This window comes from Fringilla coelebs (genome assembly GCF_963513975.1).
Source record: "Fringilla coelebs genome assembly, chromosome: 19".
Taxonomy (NCBI): Eukaryota; Metazoa; Chordata; class Aves; order Passeriformes; family Fringillidae; genus Fringilla; species Fringilla coelebs.
The window spans coordinates 478800-503538 of NC_140045.1; the positions used below are offsets into that span (position 1 = coordinate 478800).

The 24739-nt window shown below is 64.4% G+C and overlaps 1 protein-coding gene across 3 annotated transcripts; it reads right to left on the reverse strand.

The window, feature by feature from the left end:
* Positions 1-237: 237 nt before the first annotated feature.
* Positions 238-19147, reverse strand: RBFOX3 (RNA binding fox-1 homolog 3; the record flags this gene model as incomplete). Of its 3 annotated transcripts, none has more annotated exons than XM_084218285.1 (12): positions 238-1338; positions 2781-2859; positions 3148-3209; positions 3777-3816; positions 4364-4496; positions 4989-5042; positions 5289-5349; positions 6291-6383; positions 6887-6940; positions 7184-7321; positions 7969-8220; positions 19046-19147. In XM_084218285.1, the coding sequence occupies 12 exons, from the start codon at positions 19145-19147 to the stop codon at positions 1336-1338; spliced, it is 1071 nt and encodes a 356-aa protein (XP_084074411.1). In that variant the 3' UTR covers positions 238-1335. The 3 variants fall into 3 exon arrangements, with proteins under 3 accessions (XP_084074411.1, XP_084074410.1, XP_084074412.1); XM_084218284.1 differs by lacking the exon at positions 238-1338 and adding an exon at positions 1923-2001; XM_084218286.1 differs by lacking the exon at positions 238-1338 and adding an exon at positions 1923-2001 and having other exon boundaries at positions 7184-7318; positions 19046-19126.
* Positions 19148-24739: the final 5592 nt, after the last annotated feature.

A 24739-nucleotide genomic window follows, 5' to 3' on the forward strand; every position in this document is an offset into this window, starting at 1 on the left:
AGCAGCCATGGCCCCGCGCAACCAGTCAAAACCTGAGTCGCCCTGATTGAAGAAAGAAATCTTTATTAATAATTTCAATAATAATAATAATCCTTGTAATAATAATAATAATAATAATAATAATAATAATAATAATAATACTGTTTATTAGAATGGTCACACTTTGAAGCATACAGGATGGGCCGGTGCCAGCCCGCACGCCAGGGCGGGGCGGTGCGGGGGTGCTGTCAGGGAGAAGCCAGTACAGCGATGGACGGAGCTTTGTACAGGGAGCGGGGCCGGGGCTATGTACACTGGGAATAGAAAAGGGGGAGCTCATCGCTGGGGCGTCGGGGGCGTCTGCAGACTATAAAGTGAGGTTTGAGGAGCGGCAGAGCCTGCAGGGCGCGGGACGGCGCTGCACCCCGGGATGGGCCCCGCAGTGCCCCGCGTGCCGGCGGCACGGGCTGTCTGCCACTCGCGGCTCGGGGGGGTCCCCTGTGGGTGACACAGCGGCCGAGACCCCGCGCCCAGGGCTGGGGGCATCCCGCTGCCTCGGGCAGGGACGGGTGGCCGTGAGCGTGTCCCGTGCCGCAGAGCAAGCGGGAGTGGGACTGGGGCTGGCCTGGCCCAGCTTTGGTCCGGGCTGGTCCAGGCAGGGCGGGAGCGCGGGTGTCAGGGAAGGAGGGAGGAAGAAGGGGAAGGGATCACAAGCGAGTTGCAAGCTCCTCTTAACAAAAATTCCCTTTAAAAGGCAGAGGGTCGTCCCCTGCAGTACCTCAGCACCGCATCCGCGCCGCCGCCCCAGTTCCGCGCTGGAGCTGAGGCCTCGCACACCTGACACGCCGATGGCCGCCAGCGCCGGGTGGCACCAAGCCAGGTCCCCACCCTGTCACCCGGTCCCACGAGCCGGGCAGGGCGCAGCGCTCTGCCGGCACCCCCAGCGCTGCCGCACCGGGGAAAGGAAGACGTGGAGCCCAGGCCCTGCGCCTGGGCGGGGGAGGGCCCCCGGACCCCCGCGGACCCTCACGCCTGCCCGCGCCGGCTCCCTCCCTGCGGGGCTGTGGGGCCGGGGCGCTGGGGGTCCCTCCGGCGCGTCCGCCCGCCGGGGCTCGCCGCGGCTCCTCTGGGACTCGCTCACTCCGTGTGTGTGGACAGTTGGGGCTCACTTGGCTGCTGCCGCTTGGCTTGGTTTCTCTTTTTTTTTGTTCGGTTTTTCTTTCTTTTTTTTTTTTTTTTTTTTTTTTCCTGCTTCGCTTTTAATTTTTATATTTTGGGGGGTTCTTTTTTTTTTTTTTTTTGTGTGTGTGTGGATATTTTTGCCCTTCCTGGTCCCAGAAGGAAACGGCCACGGGTTCACTACAACAGAAACAAGAGAGGCAGGTCTTTCGCTGGAGCACTCAGGCCGAGCTGGTGGCCGGGACACGCAGGCACCGTCCCAGCCCAGCCCGTCGCACCCAGCTCCGCAGCCAGCCCAGCCCATCACACCTGCCCGGCAGGCTGCCCCAGGATCCCGAACCCACCCCAGCCTCGCCAGGCCCCACAGCTGGCAGCAACCCCAGCCGGCTCCTCTCTCTCCTACGGGGGCAGAGGGGCTGCTCGGGGGCTGCTGTCCCCCCGAGCCCCAGCGCCTGTGGAGCGAGCATCCCTGCAGGCTGGGCGCCCCGCCTGCCCCGCGGGGGATGAGGCAGCGGGGGGACCCCGCACCCCGGCTGCGGGAACGGGGCGCTGCTGGGGCTCAGGGCTGGCCCCGGGGCGGGCGGATGCTGCAGGAGAGGCGGGCGGGCGGCAGGACGGAGCGGCTGAGGTAACCCTACGGGTGTGGGGTGCTGCGGCCCCACAGAGCCCGGCGCCAGCCCCGGCCACCCGGGCAGCACCCGCGGCTCCTCCGCAGGCTCGGCCTCGGCTCTGTCTGCCTGGTTTGGTTTGGTGCTAGTGAGCATCGGGGGCAGTGGTGGGGGGGCTGGGTCTGTCTTGCTAGTAGGGAGTGAAGCGGCTGTACCCTCCTCGGTATAGACTAGCCTGCAACATCAAAGATGAAAAAAAAGCCAATCAGTATTCAGAGATAGCCAAAGCCTAGATCTTCCCTTTTTTCTCTTCTTTTTTTTTCTTTTTTTTTTTTTTCTCTTTCAAATGACACCAAATCGCTGCTGTCCTTGGGATGTGAGGGGCAGGCAGGGCCAGGGTGCCCAGTGCTGCCTGGGCTCTGTGGTGGCCTGGGGCAGGGGCTGCCCTGTGCCTGCAGTGTGGCACTGCTGTGCCATGCCTGCCAAGGAGCTGCCCCCATCCCTGCTGTGGCACTGAGCTGAAAACCCCTAGGATGCCGTGCCCGTGGCCCCTCACTAGCAGCTGCCCAGTGAGCCAAAAGGCAGAAAAAGGCAGGTTGGCTTTGCGATCCCAGCCGTGAGTGCAATTTTTCATCTTTGATGCTGTCAGAGCTGGCCAAGAGCTGTGGTGTGTGAGGGGCTGCGGTGCCCCCCGTGTGTGGCTGCACGCGGGGCCCTGGGGACACTGTCCTGCACTGGGATGACAGAGAGGTCCTGAAGCCTGCCCAGGGGACAGCCAGGCCCCTGGAAGTGCCACGTGCGGGCAGGACTGCGCGGGGTGTGAGGGGAAGGTGGGGCAGGGTGCGGGGTGGGGGTTTCCTCTCCTGCAGACAGAGCCAGGCAGGGGCTGTGCCATTCCCACTGCCCTCCCACAGCCCCTGCCCTGTGCCCCACAGGCCCCACACTGTGCCAGACCCCTCCCCGGGCTGCCTGCAGCCCCCGGAAAGCAGAGGAAGGCCGAGGGGCTGCTCTTACCATGGTGCCAATGCTGTACGTGGCGGCGGGGCCGATGGTGTGGTGGTAGGGGTCTGCTGCTGCGTACACTCTGCCGTAGCTAGGAGCAAACAGCGGGGGTGTTAGTGACAGCAGCTGCGGTCCTGTGTCCCCTCCGAGCCCTCCCTCCCTCCCAGCCGCACCTGGGAGCCCCCCAGCATCTCCCTGCTCCCCCTGCAGTGGTGCCAACCCTTTCCGGCCGAGCCCTGAGGGGAGCGAGGGGTCCCTGTCTGCAGAACGCCCTCCCGTGCCTGACTCTGTCCTGTCCCACAGCGCTCAGAAGCCGGGCTGTCAGCGTGGCCGTGCAGGGTGGCGCGGGGCTCCCCCAGGTGCCGTGCCCGGTGCTCACCTGTCGCTGTAGGCGGCCGCTGCTGCTGCGGGCTGGGCGTACCTGTAGGCAGCATAGCCCCCCTGCAGGGAGAGACACTGGTCAGGGGGCTGCCCCCACCGGGGACTGGGGCTGGGGGCAGCTGGTGCCCCATGGCACTGCACAGAGAGCTGTGGGGCCCACAGGGGGCCGGTGCCAGTGCCACTGGGCACGCATCAGCCTCATTTTCATTCCCCAGGGGCTTTCACAAACATTAACCTTAAAAAATTAAATTTCCAGAGAAGAGACTGTCACCTCCCTGCTCGCTTTAATGAGGTGTCACGTTAGATAAATCCTTCAGTGCCCGCCTGAAATATCACTGCTGGCTCCTCAGACACGGAGGTTAAATGCGGGTGCAAGGAACTGAGGCCGTAAATCCTGTGTGGCACCAGCCCTGCAAGGGCTGGCAGGGGCACAGGACTGGGCACAGGATCCTGTGTGGTGTGTGCCACCCAGACTGCTCTGGGGAAGCTGTGCCGTGCTCATGCTCTTGCTGCCACTTAGGGGAAGGGGTTGGGGAGCATAGCCCACCAGGAACCTGTGTGATGCCGCCTGCGCCCTGTGCTGACATGGCGTTCCCATCACAGCCCAGCCCTGGCAGTGTCACTTACGTAGATCTCAGCTCCGTAGAACCCATCCTGGTAGACGACCCTGGAAATGAGGAGGAGGCGTCAGAGCCTGGCAAGAGCCCCGGGCCGGGGGCAGCGGGGTGAGGGCACTGAAAGGGGGAAGCTGCCTCAGCCCCATGGCTCATGGCAAGGACGGGCTGTCCAGGCCCCAAGGGCACCTCTGGGCTGGGATTCTGGGCAGGAACTCGGGCACACGCAGAGGGCACAGCCAAGGGCAGGGCGTGCCACAGGAGGATCCCAGGGCAGGATCTCTGCCGGGAGCAGCCAAGCAGCCACAGATGGCCACGGCTGTGTCTGTGACCAACGCCATCTCAGCCACATGTGCTGGGAGAGTTTCCACCAAACCAACCATCCTGGCTGCAATACCGTCCTGTGCCCCGGTGGGCAGGAGGCTGCTGAGCGTGCGGCTCACCCGAGGGCAGCAGAGTGGGGCTGGGACAGAGCCTGCGGCCAGGCAGGTGCTGCAGGAGCTGCAGCCCGCCCCTGCCGAGCCTGGCAATGCCAGCACAGGCCCGGGGTGGTGTGGCAGCACTCGCCCCCCGCCCCAGCAGCCCCCCGGGGGTACTCACGCGCCGTAGGTGGGGATGGGCGGCGGCGGCGGCGCGGCACGGAAGGTGTTGTACACAGCACGTCCCCGGCCCCGTAGGTGTGCCCCTCGGTAGGCCACGGCCGTCCCCGTGGCGGGGTACGGGAACCCCGTTACTGCAGGAGGCAGGGGACACCTGTGGGCTGTGCACAGCAGGAGCACACAGCCCCCACGGGGCACCTGTGGCACAGCCCACCCCTGAACCCTCAGGCTGGCAGGGACATGGCCCCGTGGGGACACTGGGCAAGGGAAGAGGATAGGATAGGATAGGATAGGATAGGATAGGATAGGATAGGATAGGATAGGATAGGATAGGATAGGATAGGATAGGATAGGATAGGATAGGGTAGGGTAGGATAGGGTAGGGTAGGGTAGGATAGGATAGGATAGGATAGGTTTAGGATAGGATAGGATAGGATAGGATAGGATAGGATAGGATAGGATAGGATAGGATAGGATAGGATAGGATAGGAGGAACTGTCCAGGCAGGTATGAAGGACAGGGAAGAGGAGCCAGGGGCTGCTCACTGCACGGAGCAGTGGCAGACACAGGGCAGAGCTGAAGTTTGAGGGAAACCCACAGCAGGTACTGCTGCAGCCCGACGTTACCTGCGTAGAATTCGGGGCCGTAGACTGCTCCCACCACCGGGTTCAGCTTCCAGCCTGTGGGCAGGGAGAGCCGGTGAGGACAGGGCACTCTCCGTGGTGCTCTGAGGGGCAACAGCCCCATCCCCAGGCAGGAGGAGGGCATGGGGGCTGCACTCCTGCACTGGGCAGGAGCAGCTGCTCTCCCATTTGCCTGCAGTGTGGAGGGCATTCACTGCCGGAGCTCCACGGAGCCAGACAGCGCTGGTGCCCGGAGGTGCCCCTGCCTGCTGCAGCCCCTGGTCCCTGGACACTGGCCCTTACCGTTGGTGTAGGGGTTGGCCACCTTCTTGTTGGTCATGACACGGGCCGTGGCGTTGTTCACCTGGAGAGAGAGGGACGGGGCTCAGTGCCTGAGGACGTGGAGCTGGCCAGGCTGGGGTCCAGGGCCCGCTCGGCTGCGCCCAGCGCCCGCTGCTGCTGCTGCTGCTTCGGGGGCCGGAGCAAAGGATGCCAGCTGCGCCAGAGACAGGAGACAAGGCTCTGCCTGCAGCACCCCGCTGAACACAGACCTTCCTGTGCCTCCAGCCAGCCCAGGCCTCCATGCTCCAGCTGTGAGCGTGGCTCAGGCTGCTGGCCAGTGCCCCGAGAGCTGCGGTGCCATGCTCAGGCTGAGCCCCGACATGCTGCCCGTGAGCTCCTGCCCAATTCTGTTGGATGATGTTTTCCTTGTCCATGGGGCATTGCTGTGCCCTGCCAGGCTCCCTCTCTGCCGTCAGCACTGCTGGGGACATTTTGTCCCACTCCTTGTGCCATGTGCCACCCTGTTCCCCACCACTTGCCAGCCACCAGTGGGGAGCTGCTGGCAAATGGGCAGAGCCTGATCCCTGTGCTAAGCTTGGAGAAATCAAAGCCTCCGGGGCTGGGCAGCTGCTGGCACTGCAGGTGTGGAGCTGCGGGTGGATTCTGCCTCCCAGCACAGAGCAGGGGGGGTGGCATGCGGGGCAGAGCCCCAGGGCTCCCAGCAGAGCCTGGGGCGGCTGCTGTGGGCACGGGGGTCTGCCAGCCTTGTCTGCAGCAGGCAGAATGCAGCCCCAGCTGGCACCCCAGCTCTCCGTGCAGCCGGGAGGTTCCTGTGGGCCAGACACTCCTTGTGCCAAGCGCCGACCTTCCCGCAGACATGCTCCCACCGTGCCACATTCAGGGACACATGCACGCGCCGGGCACAGCTCCCCGGGCACCCGGGGCTGCCCCAAGCGCCCCCCAGCCCGGGCAGGGACACGCACACGCAGGCATGGCACGGCACTAGCACACTTATCTGAGCACCTCAATCTTCCGGCCCTCTACGATGGTGCCATTCAGCTTCTCCCGTGCCCGGTCGGCATCTGTGCTAGTTTCAAAAGTTACAAACCCAAAACCCTGTGAGCAGAGGAGAAAAGGAGAAAGAAAGAGACAGAGAGAGACAGAGAGAGGGTGTGGGGACAGAGAGAGAGAGGGGGTGAATCAGGAGAGCTGGCGCAGGAGGTGAGGCTGCCACAGTGCAGAGATGAAGAGCCCAGACTGGGGTCCCCACAGGGGCCGGGGGTCCCGGCTGAGGCCCCAGAATCGCCCACGAGCTGGGAGAAGAGTCTGCGAGAGGGGCACAGAAAGCGGGGAAGATACAACAGAGACATCCAGACACAGAGGGACACGAGCTGCCCGTGGTGGGACACAGCAAGCCCTCTCCTCCCTCCAGTGCCGGGTGCAGGGACCCGCACCACCTCCCGAGTTGGCACCGGGGCTGCCCCACGGGGCACGGCATGCAAGGGTCCCATGGGACAGGAGAGGAGGGGAGAGCAGGTTACAGCACTGCTGGGCAACCTGGCTCCACTGACACCCTCCCCAGGACTGGCTGCACGGTGCTGGCCATGGGCATCACCCACCTTGGAGCCCCGCTCATTGAAAATGATCTCCACGTCCAGGATTTTCCCAAATTGCTGCAAGTGGAGAGAACAGAGGGGTGAGTGCCTGCAAAGCCCCTGGGCCTGCACCCAGAGCTGCTGGCACGGGGCTCTGTGCCAGGGATGGGCAGAGGGCTGCCTTGGGGGCCAGACCTGGGCACCCCCAGGGTCATGCAGGGGAAAGCCCTTGTCCCTCCCGTGGCTCCCACTCTGACAGGACTTGGTCCCGTTGGTGCAGCACTGAGCAGGGATGTGGTGGCTGGATGGAGCTGTACTCACCCCAAACATTTGCCGCAGGTCGGGGTCCCGGAATCGAAAGGGAATGTTGGAGACGTGTAACCTCTTGGGCTGCTGCTTGTCTGTGTTGTCTGAGGAGTGTAGCTGCTGGCTGTCTGTCTGTGCCGCCTCGTCTGTCTGCTGGGGGAGGCACCGCTGCCATCAGCCCCTGGCCATGCCAGCCCCTGTCCCCAGCAGGAGTGTCCCCCTGCCCTGGGCTTGGCCCTGCCTGCCCCCAGGGACACCCTGCACCCTGTGGTCCCCGGGTTCTGGGCAGTAACCCACGGGTGTCCCTCCCTCCTGTGAGCCAGGGGATGCTGGTGGGGCCGTGGGGATGCTCGGGTGGGGGTGCAGACGCTGCACTAAGGACCATGTGGGAGGACTGAAAAGTGCAGAGCTCAGCACCTTCCCAGTGCTGCATTCCAGCGCTGTAATTGCCACGATCTCCTAGAGCAGAGCCAAGCGAGTGGATTACGAGTGATGAGAAATGGTGGGGGGCTCTGAGGGGGAGTGATGGCAGGAACACCCAGCCTGGTACCCTGTGGGACTTTGGCCAGGCAGCACCACTGCCCCAGGACCCTCCTGGCAGCTCTGGCACTGCCCTGGACCCCGCAGCAGGACTGCCCCAGCACCCCCCGTGCCCCCAGCACTGCCCTGGACCCCGCAGCAGGACTGCCCCAGCACCCCCCGTGCCCCCAGCACTGCCCTGGACCCCGCAGCAGGATTGCCCCAGCACCCCCCGTGCCCCCGGCCCTGCCCCGAGCCCAGCCCAGCCCCAGGTGCCTCACCGGTACCGTCTGTGTCCCTGCTATGGACTGTGTGCTGGCGTCGCTGCCCGCCGGCTCGGGGTGGCTCTGTGCTGGTGTGTAGAGGCTCATGGCGTGCTCCGGGACCGTGCTCTGCCCCGAGTAGTCCTGCGTGGGGTGGGGGTGCGGCGGCGCGTACTCTGCGGGGATGCCATTCTGGGGGGGCGGGGGGTACTGGGCGGGGGGGTAGGGCTGGGCCATCGCGTCCGGCGGGGCCGTGGCGTCCTGGTTACCCTGCCGAGAGAGCGGCACCGTCCCCTCAGTGCTGCCGTACCTGGGCCGCCACCTGCCCCGGGGTGGGGTTCTGATCTCCGCAGCCCCACCCAGCCCACTGCCCCCCAGCCTGGGGTGTCTCCCTCCAACCCTGGGCTGTCCCAGTGCTGTGGTGGCTTTAGGGTCACGCTGCCAGCAGCTGAGCCCCATCCTCTCCCACTGCCATGCTCTGCCTGCCCATCGCGCTGGGCTTGGGTAGGAGGACGGAGGCCTCCGTGCGGGGTTTAACTCCTGAAGCTGGCACATCCCTCTCCTTGGGAAGGGAGAGCGGGTCAGGTCGTTTTGGAGCCCCACAGGGCATGGCAGAGCCCGGCTGGGAGCTGCACAGCACCAGCACCGGCTGGGCAGGCTGGGAGGGGCGTCAGGGAGGGATGCTGATGGCCCTTGGCAAACACCAGACAGGGATCAATTAACTGCTAAATATTTAATCAGGCCCTTTGCTCTAACGCAGCTGGCTTGGCAGCCTTGGTCAAACGGGGTGAACTGCACCCACGCCAAGGGGTTTGCGTGGGGCTGGGAGTGCGGCGTGGGGCTCCCAGGCAGCGCCTGCTCTGCACACCCACCCATCCACCGCCTGTCCATCCTCACAGCACAGCACACGCCCTCGGCCCGTCCCCCTCGCACAGGTGTGCGCTGCACCTGCGGCCGGCACGGCTGCAGCCCCCAGGGGCAGTGCCAGGGCGCGGGGGGCAGCGCCTGCAGCCCCTTGGATGCTTCACACCGTGCTGCAGCACCCCCGGCCTGTGAAACCCATCTGTGGCTCAGGCCGCAGAGACAAGCTCCTAAATTGTGCGTGTATGTGCCGCCGATTTATGTCGGGGAGGGATGGTGGGGGTGGCAGGGGGATGCGCTGGCAGCTGCCGTCCCCAGCCCGTGAGGGTGGCAGCAGAGCCGCACCGGGGACACGCGGAAACCCAGCGGGAACAGCCCCGCCGCAGATCTGCAAGTCATCGGCAGCACCGGCAGCGCCCGCCCGCGCTGACTCAGCTGCTCGGGACGCGCCAGCCTCACGCACCCGCCTGTGTGGGCCGGGGCTGTCAGGCTGCAGGAGCCCGGCCCAGGGACGGCCCTGCCCCGGGACGGGCAGCCGGGAGCTGCCCACGCCACTCCTGCCCACACCCCAGGTGCTCATTCCACCTGGCAGGCCACAGGCTCCATCCTGCGCTCGCCTGGGTCTCGGCACCCAACTCTTCTCCAGGGAGCTGGCAGACACCGACAGTCACCGAGTCACTCTCCCAGAGCCTGGTGCCCGTCCCTCCCTGCCTGATCCCCAGAGCCCTGTGCCCGTCCCTCCCTGCCTGATCCTGGTGTCCTGTGCCCGTCCCTCCCTGCCTGATCCTGGTGCCCTGTGCCCATCCCTCCCTGCCTGATCCTGGTGCCCTGTGCCCGTCCCTCCCTGCCTGATCCTGGTGCCCTGTGCCCGTCCCTCCCTGCCTGCACGGGCAGAAGCAGGAGCAGCCCACATCCCTCCTGCCTGCTCTGCACTGGATACACCCCTGCTGTCACTGCAGCCAGGATCAGCCACCAACACGCTGACCAGGATGTCAGCCGGGACTGTCCCACCTGCCAGGTCCTGGGCCCTCCCAGGCCCTCACCAGCCTGTCCCAGCAGCCACGTGTGTATCAGTTATTAATTAGGGCTGTCGCAGTGCTGCCAGCCCGGGCAGTATTTCATTCAGGGACCATTAGGCTCCCCTGGTTGCTGCTCATGGCGCTGGAGCTGCGGGTGCTGCAGACACAGACCCACAGACCCACGGCTTCCAGCACCTCCCGTCCCCTCCCAGGGCCTGGCCACCCCTCTGGGGACAGAGCTGCTCGGTCAGGGCTGCTGTGGGTGAGGTCCCATGGGAAGGGAACGCTGACAGGCTTGGCTGTGTGCTGCCCGTGGACATCACACTGCTCAGCTCACACCCCACGCTGCCTGCAGCGCTGAACAGCCCCATCCCGGGGCAGCCCCAAGCACTGAGGGTCCCTCTGCTCCTCCCAGGAGGTGGCTGGAGCCCCTTCTGGGGTGTCCCCCTGCACTGAGCACGCCGGGGGTCCCTGGGGACCCACCTCTGCACACATGGGATCCCCACCTCGGGGTGCCTGGCCATGCAGGGAGCCTGTGGCACAGTGCTGGCCTGTGGGTGCCAGGGACAGGGGCTCTGAGAGACACCCCTTGCTCTGCCAGCACCCAGCCCTCCTGGGGCACAGGGATGCTCCCACACGGCGCCTTTGACACTGAATTCTGGTCCTTAACAGCCCTTGGCCTCGCTCAAAATGAGAAAGATCAGTTCAGTGCCTGAGCCTGGAGCAAAGCTGGCAGCACGGGGGGCACAAGCAGGACCTGGCACCTCTGCTGCCCACCTGCTCGGGCAGGTACCAGCAGGACAGTGGCACGGCCCTGTGCTCAAACACCACTGCCCCAGGGATGGCAGCGGAGATGCTGGGACAGGGAGCCCAAGTTCCCCTGCCAGGTGTCCCCTGGGCAGTGTCCCCATGAGCTGTCCTCTGCCCCATGTCCCCTGCCAGGTGTCCCCTGGGCAGTGTCCTCTGCCCTGCCCATGGCTCAATCTTGCACCACCAGCCCTGTGCAGCGGCTGCCGCAGCAGGCAGGGGGTAGATATCATCTTTAGCTGATTAAATGTCCCTCATTAACGAGTTTCTTTAATTAATGAAGTTTTTTTGTTTGCTCCACTTGCTTCCTCCCCCCACACTCTGCCTCCTCAGCACAATCCAGGCCATTTCCTTTCAAGTCATTTAGCGTGGGGCCGGTTCCTGCCGACGCCGCATTTCGGTGATTGTGCCTGGCAGCGCGGGGCTGCCGACGCCGTTTCCCACTTTTGTTCCTTTTTAGGGAAATAACGGGCCAGGAGCCCCCGGATGCAGAGGGCCAGAGCAGTCACCTGGCGCAGAGCCCTGCACCAAGGATGAGGCAGCTGCCAGCCACGAGCACTTGCAGAGGGCCACCAAACCTGGGCTGTGACAGGCGTGCTGCCCGCCCGGTGTGACAGTGCCACCCAGGAGGGCTCAGGGGCACCACCAGTCCCCTGCTGCTGCCACGGACGTGCCAGTTTCCTCCAAGCCTCACGGCCATCCTGCTGCCTCGGCCTGACCCCAGCCCCATCTCCAACCCAGGGCAAGTCCCACCAGCCGCCTCTGCCCACGGCTGTGCCCTACCTGTGCTGCACGGTGCTGATGGCGCAGGGGTGGCACAGCACAGCATGGCCTGGCCACGGCATGGCACTGCCCAACCACGGCATGGCACTGCCCAACCATGGCATGGCACTGCCCAACCACGGCATGGCACTGCCCAACCACGGCATGGCACTGCCCAACCACGGCATGGCACTGCCCAGTCACAGCTGACCCTGCTTGGTCACAGCACCATTAGGTCACGGCACATGCACTGCTGGGTGAACCCACTTGTGGGGTGTTAGAGCAACAGGAGAGGGAAGACAGCGCTGTCACTACACACCTCCCCACCCTGACAGCAGTCCCCTCTGCCTGGGGCTGTCCTGCTCCTCCCGCTGGGAAGCAGACACCTGCTGGGGGGAAAGAGGGGCCCACAGCACCACAGCATCCACAGGGCAGGCAGAAAACACTTAGCTGTGACCTGGAATGGCTCCTGCCTGCTTGCTAATGCCAGGGCACACCCTTGCTACATCATGAGGGAGCCTGAGGTCACTGCCGAGCACAGGGACGGGTGTTCAGCAATTCCAAACCCTCCTGCGGGGGTCCCGCTGCGCCCACCAGCAGGAAACCGGAGCGAGCAGCAGCCAGGGAGACTGAGGGGGCCATCAGCCCTCACAGCCACTGCCCTGCACTGTGCTGAGCAGCAGAGACACATTCCAGAAACGCCCCAGTGCAGGCAGAAGGGCCCTGGCACGGCCCAAGGCAGCCCCCAGGCACCCTGGGCCACGCAGGCATCCCGTGCCCAGCAGGACTCATCTGCGTGACAGACGCAGAGCTCCCCCTCGGACCGGCCCTCGCTCCTGCTAATGACTGTCAACATGGAACACGGGCCACCGAGGGAAGAAAATTACTCCCTGAAAAGGAACTGACTGATCCCTGTCATTTCTCACAAAACCACTGACCTGTAAATATTTCATTAGCCCAAAGGCTGTGCCATCCATACAAAGCAGTGCCCAGCGCTGTGCAGGCTCCTGGCTGCGGGCAGGGGGGTCAGGGAGCCCCAGGAGGGACCAGCCCTGCCCACCGAGGGGATGCCAGGAGCTGGTGGCGGGGTCCCTTACCCCCAAAGCGGGGCCACAGTGGTCCCACAGAGGGCTGGGGGGCAGGACGGGGATGGAGCCTGTGGAGGAAGCAGGGAAGGAGTGAGGAGCTGCAGGGACCCGCGGCTGCTGCACTGAACGTCTTCATCAGCGGAGCAGGGAGGGGTGAGAGGTTGGTAACGGCATCTGCCAGGGATGCTGTGGTGGGAAAGGAGTGCTCCGGTGGGCAGGCAGCACCTGAGGGGGAGGAGGAGGAGCAGCTGGGGAAGCAGAGCAGCCTGTTGGCATGGGAAACACCATTTTTCTGGGCTGGCACACGTTTCCCGGCACTCTGTATCCCCCTGCCCTGCTCCTGCCCTTGGCTCCCTGAGCTCACAGAGCCAGGGTCGCTCTGCATCCCCCCGCCCTGCCCCTCGGCCCTGGCAGCGTGGGCAGGACGGGCGGAGCGATGGGACGCCAGGAGCGGGGGTGACACAGGGCACGCAGCAGCACGTGTGTCCCTGTCACCTCCGGCACGGGCAGCGGGGGCACGCTCCGGCCCCGGCTCCTGGCTCTGCCAGCTGGAAACTTCGGAGCTGAGGCTTCATGAAATATTCATGAAGTAAATGGTGCAATTTCATCTGCATTCAGCCAACTTCATGTATATTTCAGAGTATTATGAAATGATAATGTTGTGTAACCAAGGCGAGACGGGGGTGCTGGGGAGGGCTCCCGGCCACCCCCGCCTGCACGGCCGGCAGCTCCCGGCTCGCCGTGTGCCGGTGCCACCGCACCGGGAGGGACCGACGGCCGCGCCGCCGCCGGGACGCGGCAGCAGCAGGCACGGCGGTGGGAGGAACAGAGCTCCGGGATGCACAGCCCTCTGGCTCCCTCCTGACACAGCCCGACACCGGCACGGGGCCGGGCTCACCCACGGCAGCCCCCGGAACGCCAGCGGTGCCAGGGCACACCTGCGGGACTCCTTGGTGGCATCCCCGGCACGGCTCTGCCCCCAGGCACCACGGACCCATGTGTGTGCCCGGACAGTGCCTGCACGCAGCCCTCTCTAATAGGCAGCCAGGAGCATAATTTTTCCTCTAATTACATATTCAGCACTTCTGAGAAAATGAGATTTTGGTAATTCAATTGGACTGAGAAGCAGCGCTATAATAAAATGAAATTTGTAACAATCGTGCAGTTAAATTAGTTAAATGGAGAGGAAGGAGCTGTGGAAAATTGACCCCTCGATCTCCTAAAGACTAATCAGACATTTGAACCGGGCTGTGCTAACAGAACCCCCGGGGTGTGCGGCACAGAGCGAGGGGAAAGCAGCGGTGCCCCGAGGGAAGGGCTGGGAGCAGCCGGGTGTGTCACCTGGTGTGCCACGGAGGGGACATCCCTGCTCCTGGGGCTGGGAGCAGCCGGGTGTGTCACCTGGAGGGGCCACAGAGGGGACATCACTGCTCCTGGGGCTGGGAGCAGCCGGGTGTGTCACCTGGTGTGCCACGGAGGGGACATCCCGCTCTTGGGGCTGGGAGCAGCCGGGTGTGTCACCTGGAGGGGCCACAGAGGGGACATCCCGCTCTTGGGGCTGGGAGCAGCCGGGTGTGTCACCTGGTGTGCCACGGAGGGGACATCCCGCTCTTGGGGCTGGGAGCAGCCGGGTGTGTCACCTGGAGGGGCCACGGAGGGGATGTCCCTGCTCCGGCCTGGGGTGGGATGGGATGGCTTCGGCAGGGAGTGTGCCAGGCATGCTGCTGGGGCCATGCCCTCGGTGGCACTGCTGCTGCCAGGGCCTGCCACTGGTGCCCTGTGCCTGTCCCCAGCAGCTCCTGGACACACACTGTGTCCCTGCTGGGAGTGCAGGGGGTCCCTTTCTGCCAGAGGGGACCACAGGGACATGGCTGGCAGTGTGACCAGCCCTGAGTGGGGACAGCCACCGCAGGACACACGGACAGGGATGGCACCCAGGGCCGGGCTGGTGGGGAGAGAGGCCTCCCGTGGGCTGGAGGGGTCTGCAGCAGGTAGAACGTAATTAGCCTCAATATTTATCTTGTTGTTCGTCTTTTCTATTTTTTCTTGTAAAAAAAAAAAGGAGAAAAAGATGAGTTTCTCATTTGCAAGTTAATTAGTCTAATTACCTCTAATTAAGGGCTCCCCACACAATGCAGATCACAAATAAGCTGCCACTGTCGCTTGCTCCCACTCTTTTCTCCCCAGTTTTGATTTTCCACGGGAGCTGTTTGAAGGCTGTGGTGAGAACCCGGGTGTGGATGCTGGCTGGGCACAGCAGGGCTGGTGTGGAGCAGCGCCTGACCCCTGGCAGGCAGTGCCCACAGCGCTGTGGTGGCCACACAAACCCTTCCCCTGCTGGGACGCTCCAGGAGCCAGGGGCACACTGCTCACACTGCTCCCTCCCGACCCCTGGAACGCCAAGGGAGGGGGTGCAGCTGAAAGCCCTGCCAGGGCTGCCCATGGGCACTGGAGGGGTGAATCCTGCAGCTCCCAGAGCTCCAGCCCAGAGCTCCCAGCCTGCTCAATGGCACTGGCATGTCACTGGGTCACTGCACAGCCCCTGACCACATGCTGGCTCACACCAGCCCTGGAAGATCCACCTCCTTCCTTGGACATTTAGTTCTCCTGTGCCCAGGCACCCTTCCCAGCCTTCCCAACACTGGCACAGGTCCCCAAGCCCTCCTGGCACCCAGCCCCACAGCTGCCTACAAAAACCAGTGCCACTCAAGTGACTAATGGCCTTCCTGGAGGGGCTACAGTGCCCCTTGGTGCCCCTGACTCCTCCATGGAAGCCCACCATCCCACACAGGAGCCCCATCCCCGTGGGGACAGCAGCCAGGCAGCCAAGTGACCCTGGAGCTCCTGGAGGTGCCCAGGGTGCCCAGCTGCAGCACCCAGCACCCTGCCCAGCCCTGGCTGCAGCCCGTGGAGCTGGCCTGGCCCGAGGGGTGCACAGAAAACCATGTTCCAAAGCACCTTGCTATGTGGATGGTGGCCCCTGAGCAGGGGCAGCCCCAGGGCCAGGGGTGGTGCAGCTGGTGGAACTGCTGGGGGTGGCCTGCACCCGCTCTTCTAATTAGCCTTTCTTTGTTACACCCCCCTCCGACTGCATGTGATGCTTTAAAGAATGACAGATACTAAATCTAATTTAATCTACTCATTCACCCATCACTATAGCATAAAAATAGGAATATACCTATAAAAAGAGCATTGCCAGGCAGTGTGGGCCAAAATCACAGCTATTGTGGGAAAAGCAGCTTTGCAAAGCTAAAATTAATGTCAGTGTTTTCAGTATGAAAGAACCCGAAGCAGAAAACATGTTTGGGGGCTCTGAGGCCTGCGCTGACAGGGCAGGGCAGCTGGCACAGCCTGGCCAGAGCCGGGAGCTGCCGTGCTGGGTCTCGCAGCCGCGCGAGGCGCGGGCAGGGGGAGAAGCCCGGTTTGAAACGAACCCGCTGCTGCGAACCGCTCGGAATAGACCCGCTCCCTAAAAATACACCACGCTAAACTTGGCAGCAGCCCTTTTGGAAAGGAATTTTCCAAGCAGGATTTGCAGAGGCTGTTTCCCGGCGGGCCAGGCGCTGCTCAGCCAAGTCTCCTGTGCCGGGGTGTGACTGCGAGCAGCGGGGATGTTCCCGGCGAGGAGCGCCCCAGGGCCAGCCCTGCAGCGGCCTCAGCACACCTGGATGTCAGCCTGGGCTGGGCTCAGACCTGCACGTGGCTGGGGCTGCAGCAGGGCCCTGCAGGGCTCAGCACTGATGCTGAGCCTCAGAGCCCGGCTCTGCTCTGGGTCAGCACCGAGCCCCGTCCTGCCGCCACCACTGCTCACTCACAACAGCAGAGATGTGTTTTCAGCAGTGGCTGAATCCTCTGTTAACCAAAGGAAGGCACCAAAGGGTCCTTCCACACCCAGACCCTCACTGAGCCAGAGCCAATGTCCCTGCCAAGCACCGCGGAAGGATGCAGCGTTCCCACTGGCCCAGGCTGCTCTGCTGCAGACATGCACCCACCCTCCCGTGGCCCCTGCCCTCCAGCCCTCCAGAAGTCCCGCTCTCGGAGCACGGCAGTGCCAGGGGCAGCTCCCGGGCACAGTGTGGCTGCACAGCCCAGAATGCCACAGATCCACGGCTCCTGCAGCCAGGCCAGGGTGGCCACAGCGGGGAAGCGGAGCAGAGTGAGCTGAGAGGCACCCACAGCACCTGGAAGAGCCGCTGGCACTGCTGAGCCCTCCCTGGTGCTGGAAGAACTGAAGTTTTGCTGAGAGCTTCATTACTTGGTCATTCCTTCAAATCCCAACCCAGCTGCAAAGGCTGGGGCTGGGAGCCACGGAACATCAGCAGCATCCTCAAGAACCAACCCAGCCACAGGCTCCTGGTAGGGAGAGCGCTGTCTGAAGGGGATGAGGGCAGTCACTGCGTGCAGACCTTGGCATTACCCAGCTCCTGACCGACTGGCCAGCCCAGCAGACTCAGTCCTGGTCACTGGCACAGACACCCTCATGGTACACCTCCTTACAAACCCATAAAGGGTTTGGACAGGGACCTGTAACCCAGGGGGTCACAGCCAAGTCCCCCCAGACCCCACAGCACAGCCAGCTCAGGGAAAGTCAGGTGAACCCTCTCAGGTGCACAGAGGTGAGCCAGGCCAGCTGGCAGAGCCAGCTCTGGGGTGGGCACGTGCCCACAGACAGAAGCAGCATTGCTCCCGTGTGCTCCTGGGGTGCAGGTGGCACAGGTGGACAGTCTAAAACCCAGAGCAAATTCAGAGCTAAAGCAGGTGCCAGGCACACCCACTGAGGGGCCCATCAGCCACGCATGGCCCATCCCCTGCCCCTCGTGGGGCCTCCAGCGACGCCCCTCTCCCTGACACCTTGCTGTGACACGCATTGGGAACACCTGTCCCCAGGTGCTGGGTGCAGAACCTCAGCACAGGACAAACCCCAGGAAGGGGACGGAGATTTTCACCTCCATCCTGCTCACCAGCCGGGTGAAAATCCAACTCCAAATCCTGTAATAAAACCCTCCTCCTGGCTTGCAAGTCCAGAGCTGCTGCCAAGGAGCAGGAGGCTTCTGGGAGAGCAGGGAGGAAGAGATGCAGAACACAACGGTCAAAGCAAACCTGGCAGGGTGATGGGGGAACTGGGAGCTCCCAGGTGCAGAGCTGCACACCCAGGAAAGTTGCTGCCTCCCAGGGACCTGCAGCTCTGCTTTCCCAGCCCTGCAGGCACTGGGAGCACCCGTCGGGCCGTGCTGTCACCACCACTGCTGCCAGACCCAGGCCAACCCCTGCCAGAGTGCTCCGCAGGGCAAGAGAGCAGCACAGCTGAGCCCCTCGTGTGGCCAGGGACAGGGGGATCCCAGCTGGAGAGGGACATCCCCCATGCTGCAAGACAGGCCCTGGGCCCTGCACTGGCTGCCACTCCAAAGCATCCTTGTGCTCTCTTCCTAGGCACAGAAACCATCCCCCGGACAGGTGGGGGTTCAGGGACAGGTTTTGCTCAGTGTCAGATGTGCCACAGGGACCTCAGTGCAGCTTTGGGAAGGGTGAAATCCAGCGCAGCCCTGGCTGTCCCCGGGCTCTGGGTGCAATAAATCACGGGCCTGCCTTGGCAGCCCTGCCGCAGCCCCCGTGCCCACGGCCAGCACCGGCCTCCAGCACGGCAGAGAGACCTGGGCCTCGCCGTGCCCCCCACCGCCGGCCACGCTCCGGCCACGACCCCGCTCGGACACCGGCCACAGACACCCCGAGGGACCCGACACTCTCAGCCTCCCCCTGGGCGGAGGGTTGGCACCCTGCGCCCGTCCTCGCCGCCGGGTGAACCGCGCCGGCCACGCCAAGCGCAGCGAGGATGCCATGAATTTTTAAACTCCTGAAAGCACAAATGGAGCGGTTTGCCTGGCTGGGAGACGGGATTTCCGACGCAGCACGGAGGCATTTGAGGAAGATGCTGCCTCTCCCAAGGCGCGCTTCCCCCGGGATGATGGGCCCAGAAACCCGGCGCTCAGGGTCCAGCACAGGAATCAGGGCAGCCCCGTGGGACAGCGAAACCTCGGCCCAGGTGAAGGACCAAAGTGACGACCTCAGCAGCCTCCCTCTGGGCTGCCCAAGCCCGGCACCCGCCTGGCACCACGTGCCCCCGGTCCCTCTGCAGCACTTCCAGTGACAGCGGGACAGCCCCACGCCCGGCCGTGGGCACGCACGCACGGTGCACGCCCGAGCTCATCACCTTCCCTTCTGCTCAGGCCACGCAGGAGCCTCGTTCCTTCACCGAGCATCCATCATCGCCAAGCGGCAGCAGCGCCGAGGCGGGGGAGCGCTGGAGCCGCGCCGGCGGCTCTGCCTGCCGCACTGCCCGCGCCGCTGCCCTGGCCCTGCTCCCGCCGCCACGCCGGGGAAACCGGAGAACCCCCGAAAGCTGCGGCCGAGCCCCCCCGGCGGCACAGCTCCGGCTGCCGCGGGGCTGGAGCGGGGAGGCTGCGAGGAAGATGTCAAGCTCTTACCCTCTGCCGAGAGGGAACCAGCCAGAAACACGTGCGAACCGGAAAGCAAAAAAATCCCCTGGAGAGGGTGGCTTACCTGTTGGAGGTAGAGGAAGGCTGGAGGACAGGGGAGAGAGTGAGGAAGCATGCCTGAGTTGGAGACAAGGAGGCAGCCCGAGTTAGCCATGGAGCACAGCATGTGTCGACAGGTAGCCGTGGAGCTGTTCGCGGGTCCGTCCTCTTCCGCACACCGCTATCCACCGCTATCCTCGTCTTCCCGGCTGGCCCCTCGGGCTCTCCCCTGCTCGCCGTCCCTCCCGACCCCTCGGCGCTAGTTAGGAGGGTTCATCTGCGGCAGGCCGGCCGCGCCGCCGCCGGAGCAGCGCTTGGCTCTTCACTTCGGGGCCATTAGACACTGGCACTGAGCGCACGGTCTGCAAAGGGTGTGCGTGAGCCAGAGCGGAGCGGGAGAGAAAGGAAGGGGAGGAGGAAGGAGAGAGGGCTCGGGAGCGAAATAAAAGGGGTGGGAGTTGGAGGAGGAGGGGGAGTCCCCTGTGCATTCAGACATCAAACAGAGCTCTGTATAAAATGAAGAGAATCCGTAATGACATGAGAACAGCTGATCCCGCACTTAACCCCTCCACCGCCGCCGCGTTGCAGATGGCTTCCCCGCCGCCCTCGCGGCCCCGGCCGCAGGCTGGGGAAGCAGCCGGGCAGGATGGGGCCGGGCGGGCAGAGCCGGCTCCCCTCCCGGCGCCGGCTCCCGGGGCAGGAGGGTTCTTACCGGGAGTTGCGGTGCTGCAGCGCGGTGCCGCGGGGAGCCGTGCGGGCAGCGGCGGCGGCGGCGGCGGGGCTGCCGGGGATCCCCCGTGCACACTCCGCCGCACACGTGCGCACCGCCACGCTCTCGCTGCGAGACGCCGGCGCTGCCGGGCCGCGGGAGCCATGCGGCAGCCCCAGCTCCGCCTCCCCGGAGCCCCCGGCCCCGCACGGCCCCGCACGGCCCCGCACGGCCCCGCAGCCGCGGGCAGCCCGCAGCGTTCCCTGCCGGACCGGCCGCACCTCACCGCTGCCCGCACGCCCCGGGCACCACTGCTCACCCCTGCCAAGGTTGGGAGCCCCAGGCAGGGCCCCGTGAGCCCCAACCTGCCCGCCCGTCCCCCTGGCACGGAGGGCTACGGGGACCCCTGCCCCTTGGGGTGACATGGGGCCCTGCCCCTCGGGGTGACATGGGGGCCCTGCCCCCTGGCACTGCTTCCCTGCGCTCCCCAGAGCCGTGGGGACCCTCTGCCCCAAGATCTGCCCGCTGGCGGGCAGAGGTCAGCCCCGGCAGGGCTCCAGAGGTGCTTTGGCGTTTCCGAGGGCCCTGCGGTGCTGCCAGCAGCCCTGACGCATCCACACCACACTGGCCGCTGTCACAGCTGCCATGGCAATAGCCTACGTGCCAGTGCCCGCGAGGGACAGCCCTGCGTGCTCGCTCGGGTCCCGTCCCACCTTCTCCCATCCCGGCCCCGCGGCAGCCCCGGCGCTGCCGCGGGTCCCTCCCTGGTGCCCAGGCCTCGGCAGCGCCGTGCCCAGCTCCGGAGCCACGGCAGCGCCGAGGCTGCCAGGCTGGCATTGTGCTGGGGCATGTAGGAAACGAAACCTGGGCTCGGCTCAGTTTCCGTCTCGGCCAAATGTGATGCACAAAGGCAGGGCTGTGCCAGCAGCTGCTGATGCTCCGTCTCTGCCGGAGCCTCCAGCACACGACCAGCCGTTTGGAGCTGGGATTTTCCACAGTATCCCCAGGCAGAGTGACATGCTGCAGTGTCCTGGTACACTCGCAGCAGTTACGGCTCCTGCTGCAGACATCCAGAGCAGCAGTGTGTGGCACGGCCGGCCCAGAAGCACAGGGAGAACCTGCTGCAAACAGCTCGGGAAGAGCCATCCTGAGAGAGAGGTGTGTGGGGCCAAGGGGGGCCAGCCCCTCCCAGCGGGTCCTGAGACTGGGGGGACTGCACTCCAAGGGGACTGCAGGGACCCAGATTAGGGAGGGGATGCCAGGCCAGGGGGAGGCTTTGTCACCACCACCACCTTGTGGTACCGGGCGCCAAAAAGGTCCAGCGGTGACATCTGCTGCCAACAGCATCCCCAGGCACTGCTCCCTGTGGGTGCCCACCAGGGCCGCTCCCCCTCCGGCTCCAAGGACCACGAGAGATGCAGTGGCCCCTTGGGCACACCGTGGTGCTCAGACCCCGCTCTCCTGCTGGTGTCCAGCTTCCCTTCCAGGGACCCCCATGCCCCGGGTGCCCAGGGAAGAATGTGGCACAGCTCTGAAAGGACAAGTGTGCCCCCCCACAGCTCTTTGTGCAGCTGAGGGGAGAGGGGCTCCCCCAGGAACCTGCAGACACCCCACAGACCCTGTGCAGGGCAGGGGCACCCCGAGCAGGCCAACGGGCGGCCCCGAAGGCCCTGGGCCACTCTGGCTCCGCTGCAGCTCCTGGAGGTGACAACGGCAGGGCACTGCCTGGCACACTGGCCTTGCGGTGCCCAACCAGGCACACCACGTGAGGCAGGAATGGCTCCAGGATGAGGTAATCTGCCCATCCTCCCCCGCGCCGCTCCGGCCAGGGTGACTCAAAGGCATTCCTGGCCGGTGGCAGCACCACAAGTGCTGGCACTGCCCTGAGCCAGCAGCGAAATGGGCACAGCTCTGGGAGCTGAGGAGAGCTGGAGTCTCCTCTTCCCCTTCTCCCGCCATCACCAAGGCGTGTCTGGCCGCAGAGATGTCCCTCTGCAGCAGGGAGCCCTGGGGACACTGGCCGGGCAGGGTGACACCGAGCCCCCCGTCAGCTCCAGTGGGAACACCTTGCTGGCACGGCTGGCTGGGCTCCCTCACCCTGCTGCTCCCGGTGACACGGTGCCACAGTGCCAGCCAGCAGCACCGGTGGGGGCACCAGGGCTGTGCCCGGCCCCACAGAGCCGCAGCCCCCGAGGAGCCCCTCCGAAACTGAAGCCTCCTGGAATGAAAGTTTATTTATCTGTTTAATTAAGATGTGTTCACCAGGCGCACAGACCCCATTCCATCTGTCTCACTTACAGCCGTGTCCCAGTAAAATTAAACCTAATAAATATCAGCAGAGGGAAAGCAAAGGGCACGTGTGAGATATACGATCAAAGGCTGGAGTTGCACAGGGCTGCAGTTCTCAGCACATCTCTCTCTGCCCTTCGGGGCTGGGCTGGCGCTGCGCTCCCCCGCTCAGGATGGGGCTGCCTTTCCTTCAAATCAGCACAATTCCCAGTTTTTTATTTATTTTAAATGAACCCTTCAGGGCTCCTTGGTTTTGTTTTCTGGAAGAGGGAGAACAACATGGCACCGGGACAGGAGTGGTCTTGGCCACTGTTCTGGTGCTGGAGCCAAGGGACAGAGCCCGCACTGGGAGCACTGGTGGGCATGCACCCCCAGACCACTGAGGGAACTTGCCAGGGACAGCACAGCTCATCTGGCTGCTCCAGGCACTGGGATGGACCAGAGCTGCTGGGAGGTGCCCGAGGCAGCCAGAGTGGTGCCCTCCTCTCCCTGGGAAATGGCAGAAAAGCTCAGGCCTCCTCCAAGGGACACTCCACCACCTGGGAACTTCATCCACGAGGAACGAGGCCCAGGGGTCAGCCCGGAGCCCCCAGCCCCGCTGAGCAGGCGGTGGCACGGCTGTGACACATCCAGGTGCCAAGGGCTCTGCAGGGGCTGCACCCAGCCCTGAGCACCTGCCACAGAGCTGGCCCAGCTCCACGCCCAGATTCCGACCCGCAGGACGCACTGGGAACTCCAGTGCCCGGCAGCACGGTCCTTCCCGGGCGCCCCGCGTTTCCCCTCCCAGCAGAGGGGGAAGGTGCCCGTCCTGGACCTGCCGTGGGGGCACAGGGCACAGCCATGGGGGGACTGGGTGTCCCGGGGGCTGCTGGTGCTTGGTGGGACCCCTGGTCCCTGCAGCACTCTCCCACAGAGCAAAGCTGGGTGCTGAACTCGTGAGAGCTGCCAAGGAGGGCTGCAGATCAGGAAGGACACAGCCTCTGCTACGAGGGCCGTCGAGGCTGGACCAGGGAGATCAGGTGCTCCAGCCCCCCGGGGTCATCCTGTGAGTGCAGTGCTGGCAGCCCAGCAGCACCCAGGGACCGTGGTACCAGCCTAATCCTCTCCTCCCACCCACTCCAAAATGCCCCCGAGCCGAGGCATTCATTAATTAGAAGCTCATTAGCAGTTATTCAAAGACATCAAGCAATTAGATGAAGGCATTGACAGATCAGAGCTGCAGTGTGACAAGGAACATCCCATGGCAAGGATGGTCCCCAGTGCCACAGGGATGGCCCCAGCTCAGGGCACGGACCAGGACAGCGAGGAGGGACTGACAAGCTTCCCTGGCACCCTGTTAGACCTCTCCTTCTTTCCCTGATCCTTCCTCCTCCTCCTCCTCCAGCAGCTCTCAGAGGTCACTGAAGACACTCTGAGTGCCTGCTCTGAATTCCCAAAGACGGAGCACCCAGGTATGACCTCACCAGGTGAGGAGGGGACTGTGACTGAACCACAGGCAGCATCTGAGACAGCAGCTGGGGCAGCAGGAGGGGGGCAGGGATGGAGGAAAAGCACATGGAAATGCAATGGGATCCAGGGAAAAAAACACCCCATTAAGATGATCCTGACCCACGGTGGGGGGAACAGGTCTGGGCCTGGGGATCTGCCAGCCTCTGGCCAGAGCTACCAGCAGTGTGCAGAACAGGACAGCAGCTGGGATGTTCCACAGCCTCCCGTGCCACCCCTCCTCCTCTGCCCTTGAGCCACATGGGCAGCGACAGGGGCCTGGTGCTCTCCACAAAATGGCACCTCCTTGCAGCCATCCCCTGTCCCAGTCATCCAGCACAGACAGGGACACAGGGACCCCCAGCAGCCAGACCCATCCAGGACAAACAGGGACACAGGGACCCCCAGCAGCCAGACCCATCCAGGACAAACAGGGACACAGGCACCCCCAGCAGCCAGTCCGATCCAGGACAAACAGGGACCCCCAGCAGCCAGTCCCATCCAGGACAAACAGGGACCCCCAGCAGCCAGTCCCATCCAGGACAGACAGGGACCCCCAGCAGCCAGTCCCATCCAGGACAAACAGGGACACAGGGACCCCCAGCAGCCAGTCCCATCCATGCCCTGGCTCCCTGCAGGACACACAGGGGCAGCTCCTCGGGGCACAGCTCACACCCCTGGCTGGCAGCATGAGCCTGAGCCTGTCACCGTGCCTGGCTCCGCACCTCTGCCGGCATCACCCCTCCTCAACCCTTTCACTTGGCAAAGTATTTACATGAGATGGCAATTAGGCCCCTGGACTTAATGAGAATTAACCTGCAGGAACAGCACCGTGGCAGAGCAGCTGCTGCCGAGCACCTCCAGCCCACAGGGTGGGCAGTGCCAGGGGCCACAGCAGGGCAGTGGCTGTACCATGCTGGCAGGGCCACCAGGGCCACCATCGCCGGGGCCACGGCCACCACCACCAGCAGGCCCAGCACAGATGGAGAAGGAGGAAGGACTGATGCAGGATGATGCAAGGAAGGAGCAACTGCAGAGCAGGAACCTGAAATGCTGCATTCCCGGGGTCCCCCTCTTCCCTGAGACCAGCTGCACCGCCTGACAAAGGGTTCCCAAGGAATGCCCGCTCTGAACTGGCAGCCCTGTGCTTCACAGGCGGCTGGGGGGCTTTAGCAGCAGCCCCCTGGGTGCCAGCACATGGCACACAGCAGGAGGGGTCCAAGCCACCCCAAGCAG